This window comes from Ceratotherium simum, chromosome 13 (assembly GCF_057802395.1).
Source record: "Ceratotherium simum simum isolate JZ-2026a chromosome 13, ASM5780239v1, whole genome shotgun sequence".
Taxonomy (NCBI): Eukaryota; Metazoa; Chordata; class Mammalia; order Perissodactyla; family Rhinocerotidae; genus Ceratotherium; species Ceratotherium simum.
Genome location: NC_141912.1, coordinates 54,621,044 through 54,640,538, shown reverse-complemented (window position 1 = coordinate 54,640,538; position 19,495 = coordinate 54,621,044). Strand labels below are relative to the sequence as shown.

The 19,495-nt window shown below is 37.5% G+C and overlaps 1 protein-coding gene across 1 annotated transcript in view; it reads left to right on the top strand.

Annotated features, from left to right (window-relative positions):
- Window positions 1-5,550: 5,550 nt before the first annotated feature.
- The window catches only part of HMGCLL1 (3-hydroxy-3-methylglutaryl-CoA lyase like 1), a 156,057-nt gene continuing 142,112 nt past the window's right edge, over window positions 5,551-19,495 (top strand). Inside the window, exon 1 of the mRNA XM_004424004.2 lies at window positions 5,551-5,812. Coding sequence (XP_004424061.1) covers window positions 5,705-5,812 — 108 coding nt within the window. The 5' untranslated portion in view covers window positions 5,551-5,704. The remainder of the gene's footprint in view (window positions 5,813-19,495) is intronic.

Genomic DNA, 19,495 nt, shown 5'->3' with positions numbered 1-19,495 from the left:
GAATGTTTTTAAATACTCTGTTATCCTTCCCATCAATTTAGATCAGCCAGATATAACATATGTGAGACGTTATCTAAATTTTTCAGCAATAAAACTGAGATGATGAAAGCTTTGCTTCCCCTTGGGTATCATCCAGTATTGATAACCAAGTTGTTTTCCTTCTTTCTTTTTTATTGTTTAGGGCTGGAGCACATTACTCTTGTGATACTTGCCAAAGTTCTATGGCATCACTGCTTCAGATTTACCATATGTGTCTTTGATCCCTGCCCAGTAGGTGCCTTGGCTACAAGGCTGTTTGGCACTTCTTATTGCTATAATTTTGATTTTTTCACTTGCTTCTGATTCTATCCATGCTGTCATCATACAGACCCTTAAATAGCCATCTTTGGGACCAACGGGACTCACAAGATATCAACCTGTTTTAACTGGACCCTTCTCCCCCAAGGAATTGCCACTTGAGAGAATTGATATGGTCAGTCTACCTAGTTTTGGGTTGACTGGTCTCTAGAATACAAACCCCTCCCCATTTTGTTTTTGAGAGCTTTTGTTTAGGATACGGGCAATATACAACTCTGTAAATTATTATCATTTTACACAGAGAAGAGATAGGGAAAAGGATGGGAATGGCTACAGAGAGTATGTGGCTTCCTTGTTTTCTTCCTTGTGGATTAGTCAAGATGTCAGAACTATAGCAAGATTCTCAGGCTCTCCGAGTTAAATGTAATGTTCTTAGTTCAGTTCAGCATCTCTGGGTTCCTACTTTTACTTTCCTAGAGGTGATAGGAACTCCAGAATATGCTGAAAAATATGTGCAAACACAATAATCACAGAAAAAATTTCAGGTTAGAATTCTAGTAAATATGGAGGATTAAGCTGATGTGAGAGATGCTTCTCCTTCCTCTCAAACACTGATATCAAGGACATAACTAGGGGATAAAGACTGCCAAGAAGCTCACAAGAGGGTACAGGTCTGGACAGCCAGAGGCCAGGCCTCTAATCCCATGGGAAGGAACATCTAAACCAATGGCCACCTGAGGACAGGGAGCTAACTGAGCCAAGATCATGAACCTCTGGGTCTCCAAACGGAGTTCCATGTATCAGAAATGGAAAAAGTTCACCTGATTCTGTGAGTGAGAAATTAAATCCCTGCAGGAAAACTGAAGCCAAGTTCCATTGTACATGGTTTCAAGTTCCAGATTCATAACATCCTTGTGGTACCCCAAGCTAAGATGCTAACAAAAAAAATATATCCTAGAGCTGTCAAACCAAACTCATTAGAAATCCTGGCCAAGCAAAAGTGAAACCATTCTTTAAGGCTGTTCCAATAACCCATACGAGATTCCCAGAGGAAAAAAACAAAAAAAACCTTCACCAAAGATAAGCCTCAACAAGCAAATTACAAACCACACAAGGAAATACTGTATATATGAAGCAAAACTTTGTTAAAAATAAAATAGAAACTGACAGAAACACAACCACAGTGGAAAATTTCCACTACCATGCTATTTTTGGAAGATTAGTTAGATAATTATTTATATAAACATTCACATGATCATATTGTAGCTGTCCATCTCCCTTTCAAAAATAATTAAAAAACGGGGCTAGCCCCGTGGCCTAGTAGTTAAGTTTGGCACGCTCTGCTTCAGCAGCCCAGGTTCAGTTCCTGGGGTGGGGGGGACCTACACCACTGGTCAGCAGCCATGCTGTGGCGGCAACCCACATACAAAATAGAGGAAGACTGGCACAGATGTTAGCTCAGAGCGAATCTTCCTCAGCAAAAAAAAAAAAAACAAAAACATATTAATAATAATTAAAAGGCTATACTTTAGAAAATTATTGAAAAATGATTTTGATTATATATGTATATACTAATATTGCATAGCCATTAGCATCATAGTTTCGAAGAATTCAAATCAATGTTAAATGAAAAGGGCAGAATAAAAAGCACAGACAGGAAAATATTAGTTTATTTTCTCTCTGAAAGAAAATATATTAAAATAGTTCTAGCATTAGAATGATGGGTGATTTCCTTGATAACTGTAGGCATCTTCTGTATTTCCCAAAATGTCTATAATGAGCAACAAGATTAGAATGATAAGACAGCATGCAAGAGCCTTAAAACTTTGGGAATTATACATAATTTGATATTTCTAGAGTTAAGGATGAGTTCAGAAAACAGACATGATTTGAGACTGAAAAGGTAATTAAGAGTCCCATCAAGAAAAATTGAGTGTGTCACTTTAAGAAACAGCTTCTCTGCAAAGGTTATGGTAAATCTCTATGAATTTTAAGCTTAGAATGTTAATCAGATATACATTTTCAAAAAGCGCTCATGTTGTACAGTGTCGGTTTGTGAATGCAAAATAAAACAGAAAACCAGGCTACAGTAGTAATCATAGCTAACATTTATTGGAGGCCTACTATGTGCCAGAGACCGTGTGTTGAGCACTTTATATATTCTAGCTCATTTAGTCTTTGTTTCAGCTCTGTCAGGTAGGAACTTTTATCATCACCCTCGTACAGATCAGGAAACAAAGGCTAAAGAACTTGCTAGAAGTCACTCAGTAAGCGGTGGAGTCAGGCTCCCATCGCAGGTAATCTACAACCAGCACTTTGGCGCTCCCTCCTGCACTAAGTTGGTGCCTTGCAAGGAGAAGTGCAGCAGACAGAAGTCAATAGAAGAACAGAGAGAGACAATGGATGGGTCCAAGAGGTTAACTAACATCTCTGGTTAACAGATTGGATTTGGGGTAGGAGGTTAAGGAGAGAAGGGAGTCAGGAACAATTCAGGAGAGACAGGTCAACTTGAATGTCTTGGCACATAACCTAAAAGTTACTTAAGTTCACTAGAGAAAACAAGAAATTTAATTCCTTTTAGTTTGCAATGAATTTTTGTATCTTCTTATATTTGAATGATTGAAATGCAATGAAATATAAATAACTCAGTCTTGTGATGCAATGAGAAGCGTGTAGAGTGCAGATCAGGATATACCACACGCTTTCTGATTTTTAACAAGTGATTCCTTTACTGTTCTGATGGAGCCCACTAATCTGCAACACTGTGGAGAGAAAGCTACATGACCTACCACAGGAGTTTTCTGTATTTATTCTCATTTCACCTAGAGCTTTTTAGATTTGCAATAACGCATTTATAGTGAGAATTTTCATGTTAAAAATAAAAACAGGAAAGATGTACACTAATAATAACTGTTCAAATTTATAAATTTTAAGCATTCATGATTACATTTAATATCAAACCACACTTTCTGCAAAAGCACATCTATTTTTACTCCCTTTTATTCGTGAGATTAAACATTCTTTTTTTTTTAATTTTTTGTTTATTGCAGTAACATTGGTTTATAACATGGTAAAAATTTCAGGTGTACATCATTATACTTCTATTTCTGCATAGATTACATCATGTTCACCACCAAAATACTAATTACAACCCATCACCACACACATGTACCGAATTATCCCTTTCACCCTCCTCCCTCCCCCCTTCCCCTCTGGTAACCACCAATCCAATCTCTGTCCCTATGTGTTTGTTTATTGTTGTTATTATCTACTACTTAATGAAGGAAATCATACGGTATTTGACCTTCTCCCTCTGACTTATTTCACTTTGCATTATACCCTCAATGTCCATCCATGTTGTCACAAATGGCTGGATTTCATAAACATTCTTAAGATATTTCCTCCTTATTATTGCTAACCGTTTTGGTATTTACAGGAATTATAGTTTAAATTGTTGAGATTATAGCATTTTCCATATGAAATGCATTAAAATAAAACTGTGTCAACAAATTTTTCATATTTATAAGGATTTTCTGTTAAAAAAAACCCTATATTACTATGGTGAACTAATTGGGATATGAAATTTTCTGAAGACCTTTCCCCTTTAGAAAATTGTTAAGCAGTAAAGTTTATGTCTAGGTGTTCTTTTTCTCAGTAGCAGTGGATCATACAATATTTGGCTTATCTTAGAGGTCATATTCTCCAAAAGTTAAGACTTCAATGTTAATTGTCAAAACTTTTTGATATTTTGAACTTCAAACCCATCATAACCCATGATGAAGGTTACCTTGCTAAATTGCTGTTGTTCAAATTGGGTCTTTTTAAATTCTTTCAGCTATCATGTTCCCTGTTACAGAATTACAACAGGGAGAGAAAAATGGTAGTAGGCGCTGACGCAACCTGCGTGCTGCATTACCAGTGTGGTGGAAAAATAATCAACAGTAGGGCTCTCCTAAAAACAACATATAATGGAGATTTAGCCCTGTGAATATATACCTATAAAATAGTCACATTCAGGTAAATAATAATTGGAAATTTTTGCACTTTAGAGAGTTTTGAAGGTGTCCAGTATTCGCATGACTCCACTTGGGCAGCTCAGAGCATGTTCTCTAGTTAACCATCCTTGGCCAAAGCTGTGAGATGTCTGAGATCCCTCCATCCTCTTGGCCCTCTCCAGTGCTGTTCCACTGCAGGAGCCACAGGATACCTCTCCCATTCTTTTGCCTTTTTCTGTCCTTAACCACTTTATTTCTATTACCAGTGGAAGTCTCACCACCCTCACAAGTAATCTTGATGGTTTGTTTATTCTGGGTGTTAAATTCCTTTTAAGGGTGTTTATGTTTTGCAAGGTAATCTTTGGGTCCTTTCATCTGTTTGTGCAACTATGTGTGCATGGGCCAGCTCCTAATTTATATTTGCTGCAGCAACCAGTAAGACTGACTGGTGTTCCTGGCCGTGCATTTGGCTGCACAAGACCACTCCTGATGAATACGTCGACTCAGTCGCAGGCTGCTGAACCCACTCTGCAGAGTTTTAGAGTGGGTCGACGCGATGTAAGTGTGCTTGCGAAAGTAGGGGAAGCGGGGAGGTGGTCTGTTCCAGGACCATCTTCCCAACCCCCTCCCCATCACAGATTACTGCTATTCTAATGTCCTAAGGATTTGTTTAGAATCTTCAGTTCGAATGAATTTAGCCTTTAGGCTTCGATAATTTTGTGCCATGTGTCTCTTAAGCAACTCAACGTCATTTCAGCGCTTAACTTGTAGTACTGACTTATTGACAACTTACTGACTGACCAAGTTATGTGTGACATCTGCTCTAATGTAGTACCTTCTCTATTTTCTTCTTTATTACACTGTTGTGCATAGGTGTTTTAACCTTGCAAACTGCCTCAAAATATTTTAAAATCGAGCTTATTGTCATCAAGCATAAACTCAAGTGAGTTCAACGTGGGACAAATCTACACTGAGCACAAAAGGATGTAGCTGGAAGGAACAAACTCATCGACACAAAAACGCATGCCCCCTTCCTTTTATCTAGACCCCTCTCCTTCTCCATACGATCTGAACCAGAGGAGAAGCCGATCAGCGGGGCGAGTGCAGATGCAATCAGCCCTGCGCGCTCAGCGCCGTGTGCAAAGTGCGCCACACCTGAATATTCTCTGGCTCCGTGGTGCCTGTGCTCCGCGGCTCCCCGGTGCTGCCGGCGTCCGCCGCAGGTGCCTCGCGCACCCCGCGCCCGCCCTCCCTCTCGGCGCCGCCGCAGTGCGCAGAGCGGGGCTGGTGCTCGCCGCCCGCGCACCGGGGGGACGCGCTCCGGGCCTGGCGCGGTTTCGCAGCGCGTGCCCGCCCCGCATCCCTCTCCTCCGGGCTTCCTCGCATCGCCGACTGCAGCCCCAGGCCCCGCCATGGGGAATGTGCCATCCGCGGTGAAGCACTGCCTCAGCTACCAGCAGCTTCTCCGGGAGCATCTCTGGATCGGGGATTCAGTGGCAGGGGCGCTCGACCCCGCGCAGGTACCACCTCGCGGCCCAAGGTGTCCCCACCCTCTTGCACACTGCCAGCGGGCCTCTCCCCCATCAACCTCCTGGTCTTCTCTCCTCTTATTATGTCGCCTCCGCACCCCGAGGCTCTTCCTGTAGCAGTTCTGTCGTATTAGGCCTCACCCCTTAAAAGGTTTCCCATCATATTTCTGCTGTGAACATACAGACCCGCCTCTAAAGATCAGACCCAGCACAATCCCTCCCTGTGGCCATTTGCAGGTCACCTAAAGGAAACTGTTCCTTCTTTGTTTTTCCCTTGAAAGAGATGCATTAGATAAATTAATTTGTATCTGTAGGCACTCCTCCAAGGACAGTGCCCTTATTTTCAGTTCTCTCCTTGGACTGTGTAACAAAGACGACAAATGTGTCAGAATGGGAGGCAAAAAGAGGAGCGAAGCCAACATAGAAGGTTAAGAAAACAGTCGGATGAAATTATCCATCATATCGTTAATTATCCTTAATGTATTTATGCTTCAACACACTTGAACAAGCTTGAAAAAAATTGTAAATAACAGTAATTTCAGACCAAAATTTATTCCCATGTGATTCCTGAAAGCCCATTTTAAGACAATAGGCAACTTACTAGTATCCACATACTTGCGATTTAATGCACTCTCAACCAGACATGGCAAGTAAATGAAGAAAATATATATAAAGAAATTTACTTTTCCCTTAAAAGAGCTTAAAATTTAAAATTTCACAGAGTAATAACAGTGATAATTGTTATGTGAATGTTAAAACATGGAAAAATGGAAGGACACTATGAGGGTTTAGTTATTATTTTTTTGAATTTTGCTAGATGCAAAAATGATTATTCCTGATTCATTTTGTGACCAAAATAATAACTTGTATTAATTATAATATTTTAGAGGGTAAGCATGATTTTACAATGTGGCTTTAAATCAAGTATTCTAATGTTAGGTATCCATTTTCCTATAGTTTTACATTTAGTGTATTCTCAGTTCAGTGTATCAATATGTGAAATTGTAATCTTAGTTCTGCAAGTTGGAATTCAGCATTTGTGGATTCCTTAAAAGATCCTTTGCTCCTCATAACTTAAAAGATGGCTGTGGTCATCTGATGCAAAGCCTGTTGCTGACAATACAAGAGAGGGCAAGTTCTTCTGTATCTTCTCATATGTTCATGTGTCTCTCTAATTTTCTTACGTTCTGATTTGATCTTTATATTATAACTTTCCTTGTAACTTTCATGTTCAGTCTGTTATATAACCAGAAATCTTTAACGTTTATTCCCTAAGCCTGAGACTTTATATGACTTCTATTGCTGTGTTAACATTGTATTTCTTTCTCCTGGTATGTTTTGATTTTGTGGGCTTTGGGAACAATGATAGAGGCCTGGCTGCCACATGAGGATGTCTACTTTGCCCTGTTAAGATGTGAAAGCAGGTTAATTGAAAATGACTAGGATGATTGATCAAGGAACGTGAGGAATAGGATTTTTGGACATCTGTCAGCCTAATGAACGTTTTCCTCCTTTCTGAGAAATAGCTATACCTTCTCTAAATACTGCCTTTTTTTTTTTTTTTTTGTGAGGAGGACCAGCCCTGAGCTAACATCCAATGCCAATCCTCCTCTTTTTTGCTGAGGAAGACTGGCCCTGGGCTAACATCCATGTCCATCTTCCTCCACTTTATATGGGACGCTGCCACAGCATGGCTTAACAAGCGGTGCGTCGGTGCGCACCCGGGATCCGAACCGGCGAACCCCGGGCCGCCGCAGCGGAACGTGCGCACTTAACCGCTTGCGCCACCGGGCTGGCCCTAAATACTGCCTTTTTATCCCCCAACTGCTTTGCCTGGGAAACTCCTATTCCTTCCTCAAATACAGCTTAAATGTCACTTCCTTTGATCAACTCTTTTTTCCTCCAAGGTTCATGCCCCACTTCTGTGCTCTCATGACATTTTATGTATAATTCTGTTTTAGTCCCAGTCTTGTTGAATTCTAATTTTTCTTGTCTTGTCCTATTTGAACTCACAGCAGCATTGACACCTGACGACTGACTCTCTGAAATTTATCTCTTTCCTTGGCTTCTGTTTAACTGTACCCTTCCTGCTTTAAGCCCTACCTCTGCTTCCTCAGTCCGGAACCAGACTGGCTCTGTAGCCTCTATCTGTCTGGCAAATGTTCAGGTTCCTCATCACTTCTTTTCCACACTTCCAGTTTTGGTTACTATTTGTATATCTGTGTCTTCCAGATTTATGTTTCCATCTCTTTCTTAAGCTCCAGTCCTGATGTTCAACTGCTTACTTGACATTGTCACTTGGATATCTCAAAAGTAATTCAAATTCAACATTTCCAAAATTGGATTCATGTTCTCCCCCTTACAACCCCAGATCTTTTCCAATATTTCCTATTGCAGGGAACACCATCGTAATTCATTCATCTCTGCAAGTTACAAACCAAGAGCTCCTTATTTTCATTTCTCCACATTCAAAGTATCACCGAGTCCTGCAATTTTACCTCTTGAATTTCTCTCAAATTCATTTTTCCAACTTGACTGCTACTGCCAATTTTAAAAGGGTGTTCTCTCATATGGATGACTACACTATTTCAATCCTTCTTTAACCCACCGTCTATATAGCTAGTTGGGAGATGTTCTCTATTTCAGATAGAATTATGCTATTCCCCTGTTTCACAAACTTCTATGAATTCCCATTGCTTTTAGGAATGAATACCAAAATTTTTAATGTGTTCTCTGAAGCTTCAAATGGTCTTTTCATTGCATATCTCTGCAACTTCATCTTAAACTGTTCTCACTTGTTCTTGCACACTGGCCTTCCTTGAGTTCTCTAATAATGTTTCCTCTTGAAACACTGTCTTTGTTTTCCTCTCTGCTAGGAAGATTCTTTTCAGCTAATTAACTTCTGTTCATCCTTTGGATTTCAACTCAAATGTTGCTTTCTCATGAACTCGTTCCTGGACTCTCAAGGCAAGCAGACTTTGTTATCATATGTTGCACAGTGCACTATTCATTATACGTAATATGAATTATATATTTATTATTGTGATTATTTAATTCCCTGCCAGACTCTAAGCATCATAAAAGTAAGGAAAAAAATCCACCACAGGATTCTCAGCAACTAGCAGAATGTCTGGTTAGTTTTTGATGGCCACTAAATACCTGTTGAATGAACAAGTGAATGAATGTTTAGCCTTGTAGGCCGTAAGCATCTGATGCTTATGGGAACCATAAAATTCTTCTTAGCACTTTTCAGGGTCCAAAACAATGACTAGTACATTGTAGTACAATGATAAATATTTAAGTGAATGTAAAGTGATGGGAATGCATACATGATGTCGACAGAGTTTTATCGTAGTGATGGAAGATGGATATTATTTCTGTTTGTGTCTTGCCTTTTCATTTCATGGAACTTAGTCATGCTTTTGTGGGGAGAAGAGTTGAAAATGGATTCTGAAGGCTGTGAAGAGACAGCACAGCGCTTAACCAATTGTTCACTGTTAACTCTGACAGAAAGACTCATGAGCAGGACCCCTGTGATTTGAAATAATCTGGTCGCAGTTGGGACAAGACAGAATGCTGTATTTGAAAGAATCCAGTCTTCTATTGGAAACCTAGACCTTTTTCTGCTACCAATTTATTCATGATTTCGTGTAGGCAATAGCTTGTCTAGATCTTAAATTTTCAGATTATGCGTTAGAGGTAATAATGTATCCCTGATAAATTATTAGGATAAAATTAAATATTGGGTGTGTGTATGTATAAATACACACACACATTTGAAGTCTAACAATTTATCACGTGTAAAATGAATCAATGTGAATGAAAGGCTTACTCTACTGCAGCTCCTCTAACTAAATTCTTTGAGTCTCTAATTTTTTGCTAATGACATTGGTTTTGCAGAAGATGCCCTTAATAGACCCAGAGGTTAAAATTGATCATTTTGTGGTTCAAGCTATCTCTTAGGGCCTGTTTTATTTTCTATATTTGTCTCTGTTAAAATGTGTAAGATAGGGTGGCTTAATTGGTATGCTTTAAATTTTTAATTAAATTTAAGGTTCCTGGTAAAGCAGTTCTTTTTGATTCCTAAGTGCTGCTTTGGCACTAGCTAAATTTCTTCATATATTAATACACCATTGTAAGAATAAAATTCCCAAGGATTGAAATTCTAACACAATGTTTCAAATATATTAGATTTATAAAAGCAAAATTGTAGATTATGTGAGATTAAATTTATAGTTATTTTACATTGTAGCTTGATACTTTAAGTTACACTTGCTGTCAGCAAAAATTATGATTCAAAGTGAAGTATTTGGTGTTAAAGAGCCTCTGGAATTTAACCTAAATGTATTATATTTCTACTTAAAATTAATCAGAGGATAATGTGACTATATTCTTTTTAGTTTGTAACTATGCAGCTGTTAGTACATTTACTGAATACCTTCAGATGATTGGGGAGGAATTTTCAGAAAGCAACCAAAGTACCATCCCACTGTTTGTTTTCTGTTTATCTCAGGTGTTGTTTGTTCCTTTTTTCTCCCTTTTTCTCCTTTTATGGCTTCTTTTGAAATTATGTATTTTTATTATTCATTTTCCCCCTGCATTAGCTTGTTAGTTATATGTTTGTACTCTATTCTTAGTTATCTATAAGATGTCAATATACATCCCTGACTTATTAAAATATTATATAAATTAGTACTATTGCAACTTATTAAAAATGCAAATATAAACATTTAACTCCATTTACTGCCTTCTGCTTTTTATATTGTATATATTAATTCTCTATATGATATATGTGTAATATATATTTGTACAGCTAATATACATTTATATTTATGCACATATTTTTTTCCTTTGCTCTTCATTCCTTTCTTCATCTCCATTCTTCCATCTGAGATTATTTTCCTTAAACTAGAAGTATTTGCTTTAATGTTTTCTTTAGTAAAAATCTGCTGACGATTTCTTTCAGTTTTTCTTTGTTTGAAATTAAATTTATTTTGAAACACACACATGTATACATATATATAATGTGCATAAACAAAAATGAATATTGACTGTAAATGTACATGCCATATAAAGAATTAAAATACATGACAGCAGTACAAAATGCAGATTTCTCAAAAGATACAATGAAATCAGAGACAATGAAATCAGTGATTAGTCTTATTTTGGTTCTTTGATGATAATGTAACTTTCAGTCTCTTCTCATTATTTTTGGTTTCCAACAATATGACTGTGAGGTGTCTAGATTTAGTTTTCTTTGTATCTGCTAATGATTCATAGCACTTTTTGGATCTATGGCTTGATACTTATCAGCTTTCATATGTTTTGGAAGATTTTCAACCATTTCTACTCAAGTATTGCTTCTGTTTCTTTTTTAATCCTTCTACTTGGGCCTATAGTTTGAAGAATCTTAGAACTTTTTCTATACCCCATTTATTTCTTATGTTAATTTTTGTAGTTTCACCCTTTCTTTTCTCTCCATATTTGGTCTGAATATTTTCTTCTCACCTGTATTCCATATCACTAATTCCCTCTTCAGCTTTGTCTAATTTGCTATTAATCTAATTTATTGAATTCATAATTTCAGTTGTATTTTTGAGTTAATGCATTTATATGTGATTTTTAAAACCAGTTTTTAGTTCTCTGCCACAATTCTCCATCTTGTCATGAATTCTTGAATATTTATCAGAGTTATTTTAAGTTCCATGTCTGAAAACTCCAATATTCAGATCTCCAGAGGGTCTGTTTCACCATGTTTTCCCTCCTGGAATGCCTACTGATTTTTGAGTTTGTGTTAGACACCTGATATGAAAGAATTATAGACATAATTTGAGGCTCTGAATGATATTATCCTTCTCTACAAAGGACTTTTTTTTTCCTGTTTTACTCACTCCCTACCTTCACCTCTTACAACCACCAATCTGTTCTCTATCTATGAGATTTCTTTTCTTTTTTTAGATTCTACATATAAGTAAGAACATGCAGTATTTATCTTTTTCTTTCTGACTTATTTCACTTAGCATAAGTCAAAGCATATACTTTCTTTATTCATCTGTTGATGGACACAGGTTGTTTTCATGTCTTGGCTATTATAAACAATGCTGCAGTGAACGTGGGTGTGCAGATATCTTTTCAAGATAGTGATTCCTCTCCTTCAGATAAATGCCCATTCCCCACTTCAGAAGTGGAGTTGCTGGATTACAAATACTCACTTCAGAAGTGGAATTGCTGGATCATATGGTAGTTCTATTTTTAGTCTTTTTAGGATCCTCCATACTGATGTCCATAGTGACTGCACCAATTTACATTCCCACCAGAAGTCCACAAGGATTTCCTTTTCTCCACCTCCTTGCCAATGCTTATTTCTCGTCTTTTTTTTTGGTGAGGAACATTAGCCCTGAGCTAACATCCGTTGCCAATCCTCCTCTTTTTCCTGAGGAAGATTAGCCCTGGGCTAACATCCATGCCATCTTCCTCTACTTTCTATGTGGGACGCCTGCCACAGCATGGCTTCATAAGTGGTGTGTAGGTCTGTGCCTAGGATCTGAACCTATGAACCCTGGGCCACCGAAGTGGAGCATGTGAACCTAACCATTATGCCACTGGGTTGGCCCTATTTCTTGTCTTTTTGATAATAGTCATTCTAACAGATGGGAGGTGCAGAAAGGATTATCTTTTGCTACTAGCAGGCAGTAGCAAGTGTAAGGATAACTAACCTTGCCAGTCAGATGCTTAGCTGATTTGAGGCTGGGCCCACTTCATTTGTGAGGCCTTGTCTTTTTTCTCTTCAACCTTACTTTTATTTTGTAGCTCTTTAGGGGTTCTAACAAAAGGCCTAGGGTGTTTACCAGGGTGTCTCCTCCTTGGTAAGTTGATCACTGAAGTACTCATGACCTTTGCAACTCTCTAGGGCTGTCAAGCGAGTGTTTCTCATTAATATTTTGTCCAAATTTTCTGGTTATTCTCAGTGAGAAGTTTGTTCCAAACAAGGTAGTTGAAAGATTAACAATGTAACAGGGAAAATGTAAAAAATACCAATTTTGCAATGTAATTTGAGTTGTAAAAATATATTCATTTACCATATTACAAAAATTTTGAAGTGGTTGTATTCCAGGTAATATGCAAACTATTTAGAGAAACTATTTATTTTCCCAACTTTATTGAGATATCTTTGACATATAACATTGTGTAAGTTTAAGGTGTGCAGATTTGACACACTTACGTATTGCAAAATGATTACCATTGTAGTGTTGGTTAACACCTGCATCACATCACATAATTACCATTTTTTTGTGTCAAGAACGTATAAGATTTACTCTCTTAGCAATTTTCAAGTATATCATACAGTATTATTAACTGTAATCACTATACTGTACATTAGAGTCCCAGAACTTACTCATCTTATAGCTGGAAGTTTATATAGAGTAACAAAAGTTCAAGAAAGGAATGAAAAGATTGGCTGCTTCATGAAAAAGTAATATTTTATGGAAAGACAGACTACTATTTGAATGGTTTTCACTATAAATAAAAATTTTGAAAGATAAAGGAGGTATTTTTAAAATAATATGTAAAGCGATATGCTCAGTGTCGGTATCTGACTTTAGAGAAACAATATACTGTTTACTCCTTCTGTGTGTGACATAATTCAATCAAACTGCTAAATGAATGAATCAATGAATGATTAAATGGATAGTTCCTTTATAATATTTTATCTCTATTGATATGTGTTTCTTTCAGACCTTTCCATTTTGTGGGCATAAAGTTGGTAAATATATTTTTTTCTTGTTATTAACGTTTTCCTTTTAATCTTATCTTTTGCTTTGCATCTTTTCATTCCTGGCTCATTTTCTCTATCTCTGCCTCTCTCTGTCATTCAATAAGCCTTTCTAGAAGTCTACATATTTTATCAGTTTATTCAAAAAGTTATCTTGTAGGTTTGTTGGCCCTCTTGTCTATGTGTGTGCACATGTGTAATGTACTACCAACTGATTTCCATTTTTTGAAAAATAATTCTGTTTTTCTGCTTTCTGCATTAGCATTGTAGTTTTCTTTATTTCAGTATTTAACTCGTGATTTTCTTGTTTTTAAAAAGTAAGTGCCTTAAGACAATACGTGTTCATTTCTCTATTGTTTTGCTTTAAATGTGTCTCTTATAAGCCACTTATCTGATTGTCTCTATTGTCTCCATTAATTAGGTGAATTTAATTATGTGTGATGTGACTATTGATATGTTTATCCCATTTTCTGCCATATATATCAGCCTCACTCACCATTTTATATTTCTTATCTTTGAGGCTGTTTATCTTTTTTTATTTTCTGATTTTATATTTAAATCGATAACTGTTGTTTAGAGCAAAAGATGTATTTTACAGAATGAACTCATTCACCTTGAGGAAAAGTCTGTTTCGTTATTATTACACCATGGTTCCTCAAATATCATATTACCAGGTATATTGCCATTCTCAAGACCCTCTTTGTTGACATAAGATATCTGACAGACAAGATGAAAGTAGAATGTTCCAAAGACTTGTAGTACTGATGAAGCCAAAGATTTTAGTCGTTTAGATTTCCAACTTTAGGCACAACAAAGTTGGAAAGTCAAAAATATAGGTATTTGTGGTCAGAGGCTTAATAAGTGAGCTGTCACCAGCAATAATAAGCCCCTTTATGACCATGTGAATTAAGGGCTGGAATGGAGTAACATTCCAGTGAATTTCACTGGAATTCAAATATTGGATAGAAGGTTCACCAGCACATTGAATACACTACAGGATAGTGTCAAAATTTGGGGTAAGGGGAGCGATGGTGAACTAAGTTCTAACAGCCTTGGTGTTTAAGGGGTACAAGTCCTCAAGGAGGGATCAAGGATAATATGGCCAAATTACCTGGATCTCAAAGGAGCAGGAGTTTTTATACAAGTAAAAAAGAGTAACAGTCTTCAAGAAGTAATGGAAACTGAAGATGTCATCCATATTCCTAGTCACTAAGCGAGGTGTAGGAGACTAAGCAGTCTCAGTATGAGAGGTTTCCAGGTCGGGTTCTTTCCACAAGGGTGATTGTGGCTTCATTTAAGGCCAGAGGCTGATGGGAATGTTCGGTCAAGAGGTTGAGAATGTGGTGCAGCGTGTTATTATAGAGCTGAGTTTCCAGCTAGATATATAAGGAGACTTGAGTCTTAGCATAACAGGAAAGGCAGAGAACTATGCAGGGTTCTACAGAAGAAGTAGATGATGTTGGGAATAACATGTTGAGAAATGACTAAAGAGAACAGAATTGTGAAGTAAGGTGGGTTAGCAGGCGAATGATCCTCAACGGTCTTGGGATGGATGTGGGTCTCTTTGGGTATCTCAGCATTAGCCAAGTCCTGGATTTATTGTATTTCAAGAGTCCTCATCTCTCGAGCATGGAGACTTTAGATCTTGGAGTCACCTTTAGTTTGAATTGACTTATATGTACTTTAAAAAAAAAAGCTTTTTGTCAAGACTGTTCACGTGTTGATTCCCAAGAGAAATGCCTGGCTCGTGAATGCTGAGACCAAGGGCAGAAACCCTGAGGGTTGTGGCTTGATCTCTGTGCCATTGGGAGGAACACTTGGTGTTTTATAAGAGAGGCAGCCTTTTTTATATCTTCCTCATCTTTTATTTTTTAATCAATTAAAATGTTATTTTGTATGAGTTCTCTATTCAAAGACTTTTATAGCTATATAGCTACCACTATCGAGTATTCACTATGTACGGACAACAGTCTGTTTCATAGATTTAGTCATTGGGATGCAGAAAGGTTAAATAACTTGTTCATGGTCAACAGCTAATGAATAGCAGAGCTAAGAACTGAAGTCCGGCAGTTCTAGTTCCAGAGCCCCCAGTTTTTCAGTGCTTCCTAAACTTTCCTGGTGATAGGAATCACCTGAGGTGTTTATTACATGTACTGGAAATTCTGATTCAGTAGCTCTGAGCTGGCGCCCGGCTATCACTGTTTTTACTTCATCTAATTTGGAAAACACTGCGCTGGATGAAGCTGCCAGCCCTCTGTCGCTGTACCTGCTGTCAGAGGGGCTGCTGTCATATCATGTTCCTCTAATCTGTCTTTCCAGAGCTCCTGGCTCCTGCCCATGAAAGACCCCTATGAGTTTCAACTTCTCTTGTATCCTCTTTGAGGTTGAGACTCGAGTTCTGCCTGGAATAGAATTGCATTGGATACAAAAGGAAAAACAACTTGGTTTCCAATAAATTTCCTGTTCCCTTCAATCTCTAATACTTTCTGTCCTTGGATTTCTGTTGGCTCCCGTATTCCTTGCTGTCTCTTACTCCAGCTGGCTTTCACATCCTTCCCTTCCCCCACCCTGTGTCCTCGTTTTTTTCATTAGCTCTGAGCTCCTCCAATCCTTCTGGCTTTCTTTGTGCCTTTTCACTCTGTGTTGTAACTTTCCCTGACCCTTTCTTCTCTCCTTGTCTATCCCCTTCCAAGTTTAGCTTTTATTTTTGTGTCCTTTCATTTTCCCTAATCAACCAAGGGGCTAGACTGTGCAGACCCATAACTTTATGGGTCACTCTCGTGTAACAGATGGTATTTAAAAGAGATAAACCAAACTCATATATTTGGGGAATATCATTTTAACAGAAATTCTGATTTGAAAGTGATCGTCCAGCTTGCTCGAAGCCCTAATAATAAAAGCAACATATAGCATCTCAGTTTCATCCTGCCAGTGTCTCTATTCTAAGTAGGAGATGCAAATTGGCTGCTGCACAGGTCAGCCAGATTTCACCTCTGGAAATATTTTATTGGTCAAGATTACACTTAAAAGATAAGTAACTGCATAGGAATGCCTTAAGCAAGACTTGTACTTTCTATTCATATACTTGGCTGCCTCGGGCTTCCAGGTTACCTTCCTGTGCCTGTGGACATTTGATTTTGTGATCCTTGATGGACAATTACATGGGGATACTTTGATGAGACCATCCAGGACATTTCTGAACATTGGCATATTTTTCAACAGTGTGGAGCCTAATCATCAACATTCAGCAGGCAGGAATTTGTCTTTAAATTACCAGAAGTTTACCATTTTCCCTATCTGACTATCTTCCTTTCCTGAGTGATCGGTTTTCATTCCTAAATGAACACTCAGGTGTTTTTGAATTTCTTCTCCTGGATCTAACCATCTTGATGAGCCAATTTTTAGGTTCTTTTCATACGGAAAGTAATATTGATAGGCAGATCTTGTTCCTAAAATATTTATTCTAAAATCAGACTTTATGTAAATAGAATTTTACATGAAGATAATTTAAAACATTATTCAAGTTCATAGGAATTTATATTTTTAAACTTTTGTTCATATGATTTGTATGAAATTCAAGTAATAATAAGAGTGGAAAAGCTCTCTGATAAATATGAAATATAACAAAAGCTATTGTTTCCAGGCAGTGATAAAGGAACCAGACTGTGAGTTCCAAACATGCTTTTGATGGGAGGAGTTGATATTTCCTTCCTTGCTCTAGGGAGCCGGGGAGCTGTGCTCTGGCTCTCTGATAATTGCAAGATGGTGAGGACCGTGGTGGGGAAGGAGGGGCAAAGGGTTATGGGAGACAGAACCATAGAGCTTCTGTCCCAAGGCGCTGTCTAGGTCACATTTTTATTGTTCATTGCTGTATTCCTTTGAAAGCTCATTTCTTTATTCTGCTTTTTATTTGCATCACTTTTTTTTTCTTGCAATCCTTTCTTGCAATTCAATTAAAAACCCAAGCCTGTAAATTTGTTCTCATTCAGTGCAGAGGGAGTTCATGATGACGATAATAGTCTTTGTGTTGGAGTTAGACTTGAGGTCAAGTAGGATTTGGATAGATAGAAGGCATTCCTAGTCAGAATAAAATGATTGAAGATTTATGGCAGAATTATCTTGTGAAATCATGAAGAATTCTTCATTTAGTTATAAATATATATGTGTACGAGTATATACATATCAATCTATATCTGTATCTACATCTGTCATCTCTCCATCTATTTATCATATATATAATCTATTGTTTCTTACAGGAAAAACTAAAGACCCTTAGTTTTAAAAATTGCCTTATTTTTTTATATTTGATTTGAAGATGGATGCTCACTTTTTACAAGTGGTGAAACTTATTTCTTATAAGTGTTTCTCTTGTGGCCTTCACCTCTCCCTGCACCAACCCCAATTATTATATAGTGCTTAGTGGACCCATCTTTGTTTTCTACATTGAAGCTGAGTTCCCTACCAAATATGCTTGAATAGATTGAAATATCTCTTTATTAAATATATAATATTTGTAGTGCTAGACTGAGGTCTTCTCAAGGGGTGAAACTAGATTTTATGTACCTTTCTGTTGTCCAGAAGACCCAAATACTTAGATTCTCTTTAAATGTTTATAGAACTAAGTGGTTTGTATATGTTAAATATAGCACACATCCGTAGGATAAACTTCAGGTGCTTTTAGCCAAATTAACTGACTTTCTGATTGGCAAAAATATGTATTTAATTATATCAAAGAAGTTCTTTTTGTAAACTAGAATTAGTAATTTTAACTCACATTATTTTTCATATTGGACTATAATGTATATTGTTAGATCTAGGTGCTAATTTTGGAAGTTTGGAAACCTATTTTTTTCTTTCTTGGCTGTCATTGTAAAGGTCAGAGAAAGTAGAATGTAGCTTTTCATTCACTTTCCATATCTCTGTTTTTGTTGAGTTAATTCGCACTGTGTACAGTATGCATCTTCGCGTGACCCCATTTCACAGGAGAAGGAGTGGAAACATTGAGTGGCACAGGGACACCCTCAGGATGCAGCATCTTCTCTATTGCAGAGTCCAAGCTGTGGCTTCTGGTTCTGGATTCAGTGTTTGGGCTGAATATCCCACTGATAGGAAGCGCATCAAATGTCACCTTAGGCTTGTACCTTTCCAAGTCACGCTTCCTTGGATTTGTGAAGTAGGAAAATGCAGATGGCAGGAAACTTCAACTACATAAAAAGGCCTTTAATATAAATTTTGCTCTATGAAATCCGCATTTCATAAAGTCTTTTTGTTAAACTTTATTAACAAGCAGTGGGGTCTAGGAAGCTTGGCAAACAAGGAGGCAGGAAACCCCGAAGAGAACATGTCTGTCAGACCTCTTTCCTTCTGGGGTTTCCTTCCAAGTGTTTTTGGATCTTGAAGGAAGTGGAGTGGCTCTCTGCCACCACTTTCATACATCTGTAACCCACTGGGTGTACAGCGTCTGGCATTCACTTTTTAAATTCTTTCCTCAATCTGTATTTATTTCACTGTGAAATAGAAGCTGATCATAGGTTAATGTTTAAGTCAAAATATGAATCTTATTTTAGTTAGACACAATTTCTACTTTTTGAGAATTTTGATTTAAGGGCCGAGAATTCTCTGATTTTTTAAATGCTATGGCAGAGTTCAAACCTTACATCTTACAAAAAGCTGTGGACCAGGTCGTACATAAAAGCGGAGGGCGATTTGGAGCACTGTTTGCCTATATTTTTGGGCTGAGTTTAAAAGACATTTGCAAGACTTGTGGAGAAACAGATGTAGTTATTCAGAGTTTCACTCATGAATGTCTGCTATCACTTAGTCCCCATTCCCTCATGACAATATTTTAATATTTAATTTAATATAATTCTGCTGTATGTATGCTCTAGAAAATATTGAAA